At 48.2% G+C, this 13,386-nt stretch overlaps 1 protein-coding gene across 1 annotated transcript; it reads right to left on the reverse strand.

The window, feature by feature from the left end:
• Window positions 1-4,179: 4,179 nt before the first annotated feature.
• On the reverse strand, window positions 4,180-11,603 carry LOC113248170 (zinc finger protein with KRAB and SCAN domains 4). Its single transcript, XM_026489572.4, has 6 exons — window positions 11,337-11,603; window positions 10,597-11,069; window positions 9,147-9,291; window positions 7,952-8,034; window positions 6,743-6,866; window positions 4,180-5,853 (listed from the first exon to the last, which is right to left on the reverse strand). Exons 2-6 carry the CDS (start codon window positions 11,005-11,007, stop codon window positions 4,991-4,993), a joined length of 1,626 nt encoding a protein of 541 aa, XP_026345357.2. The 5' UTR covers window positions 11,008-11,069; window positions 11,337-11,603; the 3' UTR covers window positions 4,180-4,990.
• Window positions 11,604-13,386: the final 1,783 nt, after the last annotated feature.

Raw genomic sequence — 13,386 nt, forward strand, 5'->3', positions numbered from 1 at the left:
CAAAGATTCTTAGAATTGATTTCAAAAGCATGGTTGATTAAAGGAAAAATTAATAATCTGGTCTTCATCAAAATTTGAAAGTGTTGCTCTGTGAAAGACTGTTAAGGATTAAAAGACAAGCTACAGATAGGGGGAGACATTTGCCAACCATCTCTCTAACAGAGGACTTGTGTCTAGAATATAGAAGAACTCATCAAATCTCAAGCAACAAACAATTCAGTTAGCTATGGGCAAAAGTCCCATACGGGCACTTGACCGAAGAACAGCCAACATCGGCAGGCACCATTCATGCTCCACATCACCTCTCAGGCACCCTCAGTTACAGGGTGAACGTTTTTCTCTTCGTTGCATGTTTTTCTCAAATTCTGTCAGATGAATTTAGACACCTTTCTCTTTTTAACAGAAATACCAAGGAGAGGACATTGTGTGACTGGCCGGCAGCTCAGGGAGCACAGGAGTAATGTGGACGAGTCCATCGAGAGGTGGCTTACCCGGAGCGAGGCTGGGGCGCGGGGCAGGGAGGGATCAGAGGCGTGAGAGACCAGCTCCACACCAGTAAGCCTGGATGTGCACGGACTTTCATTTTTAAGTGGCTGTCTACTCAGCCTCAAGGGACAAACTTTCACCAGCAGTTATGGCGCGGGGCACCTGGATGTAGTCCTCCCCTTGGTGACGACCTGTGAACGTTCACGAGCAGATAGCACATGCTACGTGTCTCCTGTAACTCAGCCAGCGCCGTGCAGGTGCGACATGGGAAGACCCTTACTCGTTCTCTTGCCCACCAGAGTCAAGAACATGTGCTACCAGATCCCAGGAAGTCTTAGCCGCATATGCTGTCTGGTTCTGTGTGGTCACATCCTTCTTCAAAAAGGGCATTGTGGCCTTAATGGCCCCATGTTTGGCACCAGATTTTTTTAAAGAAAGGCTGACAGATTTGGTCAGAAAACCAACGGCCCTTTTTAGATTGAAGCAATATTTTTAAAAAATTTTAAGATGTATTTATTTGAAAGAGGAAGAGAGAGCATGTAAGCAGGGGGAGGGCCAGAGGGAGAGAGAATCTAAAGCAGACTCCACGCTGAGCGTGGAGCCCAGTGTGGGGGTGAATCTCACAGCCCTGGGATCATGACCTGAGCTGCCATCAGAAGTTGGCCGCTTAGCCAACTGGGCCACTCAGGCGCCCCGGCAGTTTTTAAATCTATGTAAACAAGAGCAGGAACAGGCACATGTGTTCGCCCCGTGTCCTGTGTCCCACAGGATGGCACCCGAGGAAGCCTTGGACAGCAGCGCACACGGCAGAACGTCCTACTGGTGCGGTGCTGCCGCTGGGCCGGCCTTTCTCCACAGGAGAGGAAACTGCCTCCCGACAGTCTCCACGCTGGTTCGGGGAGTGGCAGGTGGCCTCGTACAGGCTCCGCACCGTGCTCGCCCAGTCTCATGTTCTGGGTGGGCCACAGGCCTGGAGCAGCTGCTGCTGAATCCTGGTCTGTGCAGCACCTGTGTGGACAGGGTTGCCAGGCAGACTCACAGAACGAGGACAGACATGGATAGGACATCTTAGAAGAAAGTTTGGTTCTGCTCTTTAAAGATAGAGACAACTGTTCATCTTTGATTCCTTAGTGTGTGACCTAACACTGAGATTTGCTGGATGAATGCTTGTAAACACAGAGTTTATTTAGAAACAGGAAAGAAAAGTTTATTTCTGGAAATAGGAATGTGAACACTGTGGTCTCTAGCAGTAGGGATTTTATGTTAATAGGAGAGCGCACGTAGAATCAGTCAGTCTTCAGAATCATTCATTCATCAAGTCTGCCAGGTGCTGAGCATACAGTAGTGAGCCAGTCATTTATTTCTGTCTCTCAGCTTCATTCCGGCCCTTCTCTGTCCTCATCTGTAAGCAAGGGAGGGAGGCACAAACATTTCCTCAGTTCTGTCAGTTGGAATAACTGGAAATCAGAAGGTGGGGGGTGTGGGGAGGAGCATGGTTAAAAGTTTTAATTCTGTAGTGAACACCCCAAACTACAGTATTGTAACGGTCCGTTTTATGGGTCAATATGACCAGACCATGGGGTGCCCAGACATGTGGTCACACATTTTTCTGGGTGTGACTGTGAGGATGTTTGGGGAGGACACTCACATCTGAACTGGTATATGCATAAAGCAGAAACTGTTCCCTAATGTGGGTGGTCAAACACCTGAAGACCTGAACAGCACAGAAACGCTGATCCCACCTTGATAAGGGGGAACTCCTCTTGCCTGCCTGCCTGCCTTAAACTGGGACATGAGTCTTTTCCTGCCTTCAAACTCAAACTGATACATTGGTTCTTAGTTCTCAAGCCTATTGGCTTTTGGACTGGAACTTACACTGTGGGCTTTCCTGCTTCTTAGGCCATAGGACTTGGACCGAAACTACACCATTGGCTCTCCTGGGTCCCAGCTTGCCAACTGCAGGTCTTGAGACCGCTCAGCCTCCATAATCATGTGAGCAAATTCCTTATAATAAACCTCTTTCTGTATATTTATATCCTATTAAATACGTTTCTCTGGAGGACCCTAATACTAGGTATACAGAAACTCTAGAAATCATGCAATGCATTTTTATTGGTCTAAGAATTCACTCAAACAAAATAACCATTTGGTTTTTACTGTAAATAATTTACATTAGGATTTGTTAGATTTGTGTTCCCTGGGTCCCTGAAAGCTTTGGAGTACCAGGCCTTGGAAGCTGGCATAAAAGCAGGGACTCGGACAGATCTGCAAAGGGTTTGGATAAGCAGGGGACAATTTATCACAATGACAAAACCATTAACAGGGCAAGGTGACCAGAAAACCTCGCTATATTCGAATTCCAGAGTCTTCAACTGGTATTATAAATGGGGAAGAAGCTATTGTTGCCAGAAACCAAGTGAGAAGTGTGGGCAGATGCAAACACAAAAGTGTATTTCTCCAATAAGTTTGCAGGAAAGCAGTCATCCTGGAATGCTTTTGTAGAAGCAACTGCATTTGAAACATGAAATACTAAATACTACAGTTGACCCTTGAACAACAGGGGATTAGGGGCAGCAACCCCCCACCCAGTTGAAAATCCACATATAATTTTTGACTCCCCAAAAACTTAATTACTAATAGCCTACTGCTGACCAGGAACCTTACCAATAAAGTTGATTAACATGTATTTTTTGTTATATGTATTATATACTATATACTTAAACTAGAGAAAAAATGTTAATAATAAGAGAAGATATACTTACAGTACTGCATTTGTCGAAAAACATCTGCAGTATAAGTGGAGCTGTGCAGTTCAAACCAGTGTTGTTCAGCGGTAACTGTGCTTCTGTAATGGTGACTTGAAGTTTTCTCACAAAACTGAAAGTTCGACTATCATGAGGGGAAAAAAAGAAGATCTACAAAGTGTGCTTAAGAAAAGCAAATAGGCGGGGCGCCGGGGTGACACAGCGGTTAATCGTCTGCCTTCGGCTCAGGGCGTGATCCCGGCATTACGGGATCGAGTCCCACATCAGGCTCTTCCGCTATGAGCCTGCTTCTTCCTCTCCCACTCCCCCTGCTTGTGTTCCCTCTCTCGCTGGCTGTGTTTCTCTGTTGAATAAATAAAATCTAAAAAAAAAAAAAAAAAAAAAGAAAAGCAAATAGGGGTCGTAGTGGCTCAGTCGGGTGAGCGTCTAACTCTTGGTTCCAGTCTAGTCATGATCTCAGGGTCCTGGGATTGAGCCCCACATTGGGCTCCATGCTCAGCAGAGTCTGCTTGAGATTTCCCCTCTCCTTCTGCCCCTCCCGCTCATGCTCTCTCTCTCTCAAATGAATAAATATTAAGAAAAAAAGGAAAAACAAGTAGATAGCCTGAAGAATTAACTCAATGGCTAAAACCGTCATCATGAATAATAGAAGAGATGGTGCCACATTGGTGACTGGGAAATTAGATTGTAAGAAGACCAAGATGGTTGCACACTAATAATGGGGTTTTGAAACCATAAGTGATACTTGCTTTAAATATCTGGTATGAATCTACTGAGCATAAGGAAGTTTGAACTTAGCAGGCCTAAGTCGTGATTCACAGTCTACCACACCTTCTGGTGGAGTGGGTCGTGGGCAGGGTAGTGTCTGTGGCTTTAGAGAGCACGTGCTTAGACCCAAGAGGACTGAAAGCTGAGAACCAAGATGCTAAGCATTAGCAAATTCATTATTTTATTCTGATTCGATTAATTTTCACACTGTCTGAGTAGGAGTATTTTCTCTGCAAAGAGCAGCAATATTAAAGAATGGCATTCCATGCCTGGCATACATTCACAGTGATTTCATGATGAAGAACCTAAGGTGTTCCCATGAGAATGCCTAGTCTGGTCAAGAAATGTGGATTCTTTCTATCACAGTAACCTCACCCTCACCCCGCCAATGTGATCTGCAGTCAGTGTGATCTGCAAAAAATGTACTAGATTAACTCAATCTAGAACCTCAGAATCAGACACAAGCTCAAACGGATATGGTGAGAAGTTCCTCAGAAATCTAGAGGATATCATATCCAGAGCTACAGGGTCAGCTCATGTTTTACACTTAATGAATGTTTATCAGCACCTGTGTTCAAGGCACAGAGGGGAGTGTAGGACGTCACGGATCTGACCAACTGATGGAGGATTCTGTGTAGGCAGAGCCTTCTGCCCAGGAGACTAATCATGAAGTGCTGGCTGGAGGTGGTTAGCCAGTCTGGAAGCCCATTTCAGTCCAGTAGGTGAGAATAAACGTTTCAGGTCCTGCCCTTTCCAGACAACTCTCCTGTAGCCTCCTATCAAACAAGCTGTTCCTCAGCCACCTTCTAGAAGGTAGAAGAGAATCCATCTCAGCCAGGCTCTCTGTCGTCTAACACAAGATGATGGGAAGCGGTCAATAAAGCCCAGCCCAGTTTCTGTGGTCAGGAAGGGCTGTGCGTGGCTTCGGTTCAATGAGGAAGGAGCACCCACCCTGCCACGTACGACGTGGGTCACTGTGATAGAATTTTTTTTCCGACGTGGCTCCTCTGGTGTTGAACAAGGTATGAGGTCCGGGTGAAGCCTTTTCCACAGGTGTCACACTGATAGGGTTTCTCACCAGTGTGGATTTTTTGGTGTTCAGTAAGGCTTCTGTTGCGAGTGAAACTTCTCTCACACTCATTACATTTATAAGACACAGGAGCCTCTACATGTTCCCACCAGCCTCCCACCCTCCCCTGACTCTCCCAGGTCTCTCCACTTTCAGGATCCTGCGCGTTTTTATCGCCATGGATCCTCTGGTGTCTCAAGAGGTGTGAATTCCGCCTAAAAGCTTTGCCACACATGCTGCACTGGTATGGCTTCTCCCCCGTGTGGATTCTGTGGTGTTCCAGGAGGCTGCAGCTCTGGCTAAAGGTCTTTCCACAGTCCTCACACTCATAGGGCTTCTCCCCAGTGTGGGTTCTCTGGTGTTTGATAAGGTCTGAGCTGTGACTGAAGGCCTTGCCACATTCTTCACACTCATATGGTTTCTCACCAGTGTGGACTCTCTGATGGATGACGAGGGCAGAGCTCCCGATGAAGGCTTTGCCGCATTCCTCACATTCGTAGGGTTTCTCCCCAGTGTGGATTCTCCTGTGCTTGCTCAGGCCCGAACTCTGAGCAAAACTCTTTCCACATTCATGACAATAGTGCCGCCTACTTCCTGTGGCATTTTTCTGCTTTCTTGGTAACCTGTCCTCCTGTTCACCAGCTTCTGCACAGAGAGGAATCTGGGCAACGTCTTCACCCAAGTGGCACGGTATTTCCCCAGCCTCTTGTTCTGGACGTTTTTCATCTGGGGGCGGGTCCGTGATCTCAGCCTGCATGTCACCACCTGAAATAACAAGTGGCTAGACATGGTCAGTTATGCCCTGCCAGAGAGTTCCACAGATGCCGGGGTGAGGATTTCCGTGCAAGGATAAGGATGGGAATAAAGGGGGACAATGGGTGCTGGGGAGGAAGGAGACTGGAGAACAGGCATGGGGCCACTGGAAGCAGGGTACACACTGGGAGTGGAAGAAGGTGGTGAGGACTGTGCTGGGGACATCCTCAGAGGCTCTAAGTCCTAAGGACGAAGGCAGGGCCCTGCACTGGGGCTGGACACTAGGAGGACTGGACAGAAAGCAGCAGGAAGCAGGTAAGCGTAAGTACTTGTGAAATGTTCTGTAAGAAATGGGGCAAACGGGAGCTTAGAAACTGATCCCTAATAAGGGATACGAGCAGTCATTCTGGTCCCAGACAAGCTCTGGCTTCGGTGCTGACAGCTCTGAGCTGGAGCTCCCGCTGTACCGCCACAGAGCTGTGTGAGCTCAGACCGAGTCAGGCTGTTCCCCTGATCTCTCGGTAGCTCTGCCGTCCATTCCAGGTCACTTCTCGCTCTCATGCTCTACGGTCCCATGGCCCATTTCCCGAGGCGGCCTCAGCTCTCCTCTGTCAAGGCCTGCAACGGGAAGGGGATCAGCACTGTGCACCTGCTGTGAGCGAGGCCTGTGCTGGGGGTTGCACCTGCTGCATCCCACTTCACCTGACAGAACGCTGGCAGAACAGGAAGGAGGCAAGGTCACGAGGGTTAAGGAGCTGGTCGCACATGTGGTTAGGAGTTGGGGTTCAGAAACGGTGGCTCTGAATGCAAACAGTTCAAACAGCTTCTCACAGCCCAGTAGGTTCTGACCGACAAAGGAAGCCATGAACCCCTAGGAGAAACCAGCACCCATCCGTCTTACCCAGGGGGGTCAGGCCGCCACAGTTCTCCTGCCTTTCATCTCTGTGGAAGCTCCCTTGAGGTGAATCCAGCTGTGTCCATGCAGGGGAGAAAGCCAGGGCCACATCTTCCGTCTTCAGCAAGCCCTGAAACAGCACAGGATCCCACCTAGTTCCTCTTCCCAAAGTCACGCCCACAGCTGGGCACAGGAGACCGAATGTCCCCTCTACAGGCTCTGCAGACCACGCCAGTACAGCACCGTAATACCCACTTCACCCAGTCAACAAAACAACACTAGAAGTAAAGAATCAGTGAGCACATGAGGATAAGTGTCTTATCTGTGAATCAGTATCCAGACAAAATAAAGGCCAACCCAGTGAAAGGACTGGAACCAAACCAAAACCTCTCACAAGATTTGCGGTGTGATTTTCAGCCAAGTAGTGATGGGGGCTCACTGACATGAATGGTTATTAAAATACAACGAAGTGTAAGTGTGAGGTGAGAACAGGGAAGAAAGTGGGATTACAGAATCTCAAGGATATGAAGAACTGGGTAAGAAAGTAAAATCCGGTTTAAGTAAAGACTGTTCAGATTGTATTATTAGTTGAGATAAATGGACATGCCTCATCTGTCCTCTCCACTTTTAAATTCCTTGAGAGCCAGAGACCATGTGTTTATACCCTAGTAACGCCATTAAAAAAACCCACAAAACTTGGGGCGCCTGGGTGGCTCAGTTGGTTAAGCGTCTGCCTTTGGCTCAGGTCATGATCCCAGGGTCCTGGGATGGAGCCCCGAGTCGGGCTCCTTGCTCAGCAGGAGAGTCTGCTTCTCCCTCGCCTTATGCCCCTCCCCCTTCTTGTGCGCACACACGCGTGCTCTCTCTCAAATAAATAAATAAAATCTTTAAAAAACACTTCAAAACAAAAGCACCATCACAACAAAAGCTTCAGCTTGCATTTGCGGAATTGTCCATATTGAAGAAAATCCACTGAAGAAGGACCTGACCAGACAGACGGAGTAGGGAAGATGTGGGAAGGAAGCACAGACAGCACCCAAGCTAGTCATAAAATAGGAAAAGGCTCTTAATTAGGCACCAAGAAGTTAGACAATGACAAACAACACTGGCATACATGAGAAAATTAAAATCCCATCTAGGATTTGGGTGGGTGTAGGATATAGGGCGTGAGGGAGGGACCAGCACAGGATGCTCAACAGGGGGGCTCCAGCTCACCTGGGGCTCTGGGGGCAGCCTGGCAGCCACCACCGCGTCTCCTCTGCAGCGCCGTCCTGGGCCAAGCCCAGGAACCCGGAGAACTAGGAAGGAAAGATGCTCTGGATGAGATGGACCCTGGCCCCCAGCCTCCCTGGCCTGTGGATTCAAGTTCAAAAACTGGGCTAGTAAATTCCTGCCAGGAACTTCAGACAGAATGTGCTCCTTTCCCCAATGCCTGGTCCCTACCAGCTCCAACCCTAGGGCCCAGAGAGGCGTGGTGTGCTGTCAGTGTACAAAAACTATGCAAAAAGGGCAGGATCCTCTGAAGGAACGGTGAATTTAAGCAACATAAAACAAGCTTTTCATCTAAAGATCCTCTGAGTTTTGCTTGGGACAGGGAGAAAAACAGGATTTTGGTTAAAATGCCTTTAGTGGTAGCTATGGGCTTTCTTTGGTTTTGAAAAACCAGAGTCAGAGAAGGCGGGAACCCAAAACACACAGGCCTCTGGTTGTATGGAACTTGCTCAGAGTCAAAAGAGAAGAAGCATGAACTTCAGGCTTCCCCATAGGAAGCAAACTTTTAAAGGGGCACAAAACAGCTGGTTTAGGCTAGAACCTGTGTTGAGAAAAAAAGGCTGGTGCGTCTCAATGCTGTGTCCTGGGAGCCTACACGCACGTTCAGGACATACAGCCACATCCTGTGGAGTGAGTCATGCTGTTTTAATAACAGACCCAGGGTTCGGAAGGTTTATACTCTCATCTGCAATAGTCCTGTAATCTGTGGGATATTCTGGCTGGCTCTACAGGTTCTGGTCATTTTCTTCTTGGCACTTACCGCTACCTGAAACTGCACTGTTGTGCTTCCCTGCTGTCATCCCCACTAGAACCTCAGCTCCACTGCAGCCAGGACTGTCTCACCAACAGCTCTCCCCCGGCACCAACAACATGGGCTACCACGTAGGAGGCTGCCATCATTATGCATGAAACGAATGGAGAACCAATTCTTTCCAAACCAAGTTTTACTTATTTATCTTTTTATTATGTCCAGGCTTGATTAGGAAAGCTTTCCACCATTGTTTAAAATTTCCCTTTTAGTCTCAAAGTAGAGTCAGTCAGTGATGGCCAAAGTAGTGGTCAATGGACCTATTAGGTGATCTTTAATGAAGCTGGATGAAGTCTGTAGAATTCAAACTGCCCAGGAGGTAACACTCACCTCTGTCTGCTGAGGCCTGGGATCCCAGAGATTCGTGCTTGAGCAGAGCCTTCATTGGCTGGAACTGGGAACTCCATGGCCTCTGAGCTGGTGTCAGCACTGCCATCTTGCAACAGAGTAGCTGCCTCTGGTCACCACCTGGGCCCTGGAAGTCATTCATTTATTGATTCATCAAAACTTCTATTATGCTTTTTGTGTGCTAGTACTTTGTTTTCCAAGCGCTATTTCTAAGAGCCTTACGAATGCAGATAACCACTCTATGAGCTGGGTACTATTATTATCTGTATTTTTGTAATGAGCAAACGGAGGCCCAGAGTTGAAGCAACTTGCCCAAGGTCACCCAGCTATTAAGTGGTGATGCTAGGACTGGGGGTCAGGCAGAGGAACCCCGGAGCCCATGCTGTTAACCACTAGCGCGTGCTCCCTCGTTATATATATTGTGCTCTTATGAAGACTCTTTCGGAACTAGTGTTAAGTTCTCAGAATACTCGTATCTTTTCTTATCTGAAAAGTGAGGGCAATCATTTCTCGCTTATAGGGGTTTTCGGACCAATAAGATGACAATACGTACAATCACCTAATTCAGGACCCTGTACATGGTCTTTCTCCATGAAAAGCGGGACTCCTTTTAGACATTTATACTTAAACTACAGTTTTCAAGTTACTTTCTCACATGCAGCTCAGAATTAACCACTGGAATGAGGAGCCTGAAGCTAAGAGCCTTGAAACAACTTCACTGCTCAAGGGCTGGAGGGCAGCAGATCTCACTCCAGAGCCCTGGGCTCCCAGTCAGTGCTTGGAAGGCTTGCCACGTGTCCTCTGAAGAAACATTCACAAGATGGGGCACAGAGGACACAGTCTCATAAGACATTGGTGAAGCAAGAAGATACTGGGGTGTTTTTGAGCCTGAGGTTCTTGGACTCCGTCCCAAGTGGTCCAGGAAAAAAGTATTTTAATCCTTACTAGCCCCTAAGAGAAATTTGGCAGTTCCTTCCATTATAAATGGAACCAACAAACCAATGTGGCATAAGCCACAGGACTTAGTCACAAATAGAAATTACAGATGTTTTCACCCCATATCACAACCTGGCAAACACTGTCAAAGTCACTTATGCTTTTAACCACTTTGAAACTCTACCAGTTACTGGGCCTGTCCCTAGCTCTTACTATTTGGTGCATTAATTTTAAAGAGCACATAGATAATTTTTTCACTAATTTGTTTCATGCTCTGTTAACTGTGTTTCACATAACGGAGTTCTTTTCTAATCCTTCATGTTCTTACAAATACTAGTGTGAGGAGGGATCCAGGGACTTCTCCGGAGGGGCAACGAGGTTCACGATACAGAAAGAGACTGAGAACTGGCTCTTACAGAAACGCCCCTCACTCCGACCTTGAGACTTCTGGAAGAGACAGAGCTCAGCTCTCAGGTACTAAGCCCTTTGCCTCTACCTGCGGCCCTGGCTCCTCCAGCTGCGTCTGCAAATACTCCAAGAGCACCACCACCTCGTCCCCGCTCTCCGGGTGCTGCTCCCGCACCCAGGCCTGCAGCTCCTCGGGCAGGATGGTCAGGAACTGCTCCAGCACCAGCAGCTCCACGATCTGCTCCTTGCTGTGGGTCTCGGGTCGCAGCCAGCGTCGGCACAGCTCCCGGAGCCGGCTCAGCGCCTCGCGGGGCCCCTCTGCCTCGGGGTAGCGGAAGCCCCGGAAGCGCTGACGGTAATTTTCTGAACCCCGAACAGGGCTGGCTGCCTCCACAAAGGCAGAGGCCTCTTCCTCTTCCACCTTTACGACCAGGAGCCCGATCTGGTTCTCTGCAGATTCATCATCGAAGGCCGTGCTTTCCTTCGATTCCCTAGCCATCCTGAGCCAAGGCAGCACTTGGACCTCACTCTAGTGGGCAGCTGTATTTCTGCCGAAGATTCCTGGAAGTGGGAAATCACTGTTAACCCGTGAAGTGCTAGCAGTCCCCAAGGCCTTTTCCTTGGGGTCTGCTCACAAGCCCATGAGTTAGGTGACCGCATTCTCCCCATTTTATAGAGCAGTCAACTGAGGCACAGAGAGGCTAAGAGACTGGCCCAAAGCCACACAGTCAGGACGTGGCAGGGGCAGGAACGGAACGAGGCAGCCTGACTGCGAAGAGCGGGCTCCAGTCCAGTACCACGGGGGACCTCAAAGACCTCGCCACTGACCTTGTCCGCAGACGGAGCCAAGCCGAGCTGCCCCCATTCTGGCGGCTGGTGTGTGCGTGTGACCCGAGAAACCCGTCCGCAAACGCGGGGAGGCGGCGGCCCGAGCCCGGAGGCGCACAAGGCCTCCCCGGGGAGAGGAGGGGGCTGCTCCGCACCCCGAGCTGGACGCGGGGCTGCCGTACTAGCGAGGGGAGCCCCGGGGGCACGGCCGGCGGGCACCCCCACACGCTCCGAAACTAGCGCCCCACGCGAGGGGCGGGGCGGGCCGGCGGGGCTGCAGCTGCGCAGACTACTTCCGGGCCCCTCTAGCCGCCACCCGGCCGGCACTCGGTGGTTGCCCGCCACCTGCGCGCCTCGCGCCGGGGCCGTGCTGCTGGCGCGAAGCAGGTGCCCCGCGAGCCACCGGAGACCTCCGGCTACAGCTGGCTGCGTTTGCCGATAGAAGGAAGGAAAGAGAACTTGTATTTTCTTGTTCGGTCAGAAGGAAACCCTGGGAAAATACGTAAGAAAATTAATAATTGGTTACCTGGGAGAGGTGAGAACTGGAATATTGCTGTTTTTAATATATTTTAAGTTTTAGAGCGGATTATGTTACCTAACGAAAGCATGAATTATACATAACTGTTAAGCGGCACGTTGGCTTGTGTACAGAGAAAATCAAGTTAATACTCATATAATGATTAATAAGAGAATGTAGCAAGGTGGTGTAATTTTTTAAAAATGTATCATCACAATTGCATTTCCTATCCCCAGCGCAAGTTAGAAACGTAATTGTAGAAGACAGCAGTTGCGTGAAGGGCAGTGGGAGGTACCGGCTTCAGGTTATGGAATCCATGAGTGAGGGAATAAAGGCACAGCGCGGGGAATATGGTCAGAGGTACTGTGGTGGTGATGTGGGCGACACATGGCAGCCACACTTGTGCTGAGCACAGCATCATGTAAAGTTGTCCAATCACTGTGTTGCACTCCTGAAACTAATATAAGTCTGTCAACTGCACTCAAATTTAAAAATGGGGAAAAGACATCTATTATAGGAGCAAAGAAATACATAAGATACCTTAATGGAAACATTATAAACTTTTATTTATTAAGTATACGTAATGGAGATATATATATGTCTGTGTATAGAGAAACTCAATATCATCAAGATATCATTATGACATTCCTAAGTTAGTATACAAATTCAATGCAAAGTCAAGCAAAATCCCAAGAATGTGTTCCATGGAATTAACTAGTTTATTTTATTTTACTTATTTCTTTTTTTAAAAGATTTTATCTATTTATTTGAGAGTGAGCAACTGAGCGAGACAGAGAGAGTGCATGAGTGGGGGTAGAGGCAGAGGGAAAGGGAGAAGCAGACTCTCCCAGTGAGCAGGGAGACCAACTAGGGTCTTGATCTCAGGACCCCAAGATCATGACCTGAGTGGAAGGCAGACACTTAACCGACTGAGTCACCCAGGTGCCCCTATTTTATTTATTTATTTGAGAGTGAGAGAGTGAGCGCACAAGCGGGGGGAGGGGCAGAGGGAGAGAGAGAAGCAGACACCACGCTGAGCAGGGAGCCCATCTTGGGGCTCCATCCCACAACCTTGCGATGGTGACCTGAGCCGAAATCAAGAGTCGGATGCTCAACCGAGTCACCCAGGTGCCCCAAAACTAATACTTTTGAAAGAAAATTTAAGATCATTTCTTTGCGACCTCGAGTAGAGCAGGATTTGCTTTAAAATGCACAGACTGTGAAGGAGTAATAAGTAATAAATAAATTTGGCCTAATTAAAAATTAAAACTATATTTAATAAAACTATATTTAAAAACACCAGAAACTAGTGGAAAAGACTAGCAAAAGACTGAGAAAAGGTATTTGCAACATGTATAACCAACAGAGGTTCAATACACTGAATGTATAATGAATAGCGATAAATAAATAAGGGGAGAAAAAGCCAGCAATCAAACAGAAAAAAAAAAATGACCAAAAAAGTGCACAGGCAATTCCCAGAGGAGGACTCTTGCGTGACCAGTGAACATAAGCGAACACGCTGACTCATTAATT

The sequence above is a fragment of the Ursus arctos genome, unplaced genomic scaffold (genome assembly GCF_023065955.2).
Source record: "Ursus arctos isolate Adak ecotype North America unplaced genomic scaffold, UrsArc2.0 scaffold_31, whole genome shotgun sequence".
Taxonomy (NCBI): domain Eukaryota; kingdom Metazoa; phylum Chordata; class Mammalia; order Carnivora; family Ursidae; genus Ursus; species Ursus arctos.

Coding starts and splice junctions, on each gene's coding strand:
- LOC113248170 (XM_026489572.4), bottom strand. CDS start 11,007: ATGGCTAGGGAATCGAAGGAAAGCACGGCCTTCGATGATGAATCTGCA. Junction 9,292..10,596: donor TGGAGGAGCCAGGGCCGCAG/GTAGAGGCAAAG, acceptor AATGACTTCCAG/GGCCCAGGTGGTGACCAGAG. Junction 8,035..9,146: donor CCAGGCCTCAGCAGACAGAG/GTGAGTGTTACC, acceptor TTTCCTTCCTAG/TTCTCCGGGTTCCTGGGCTT.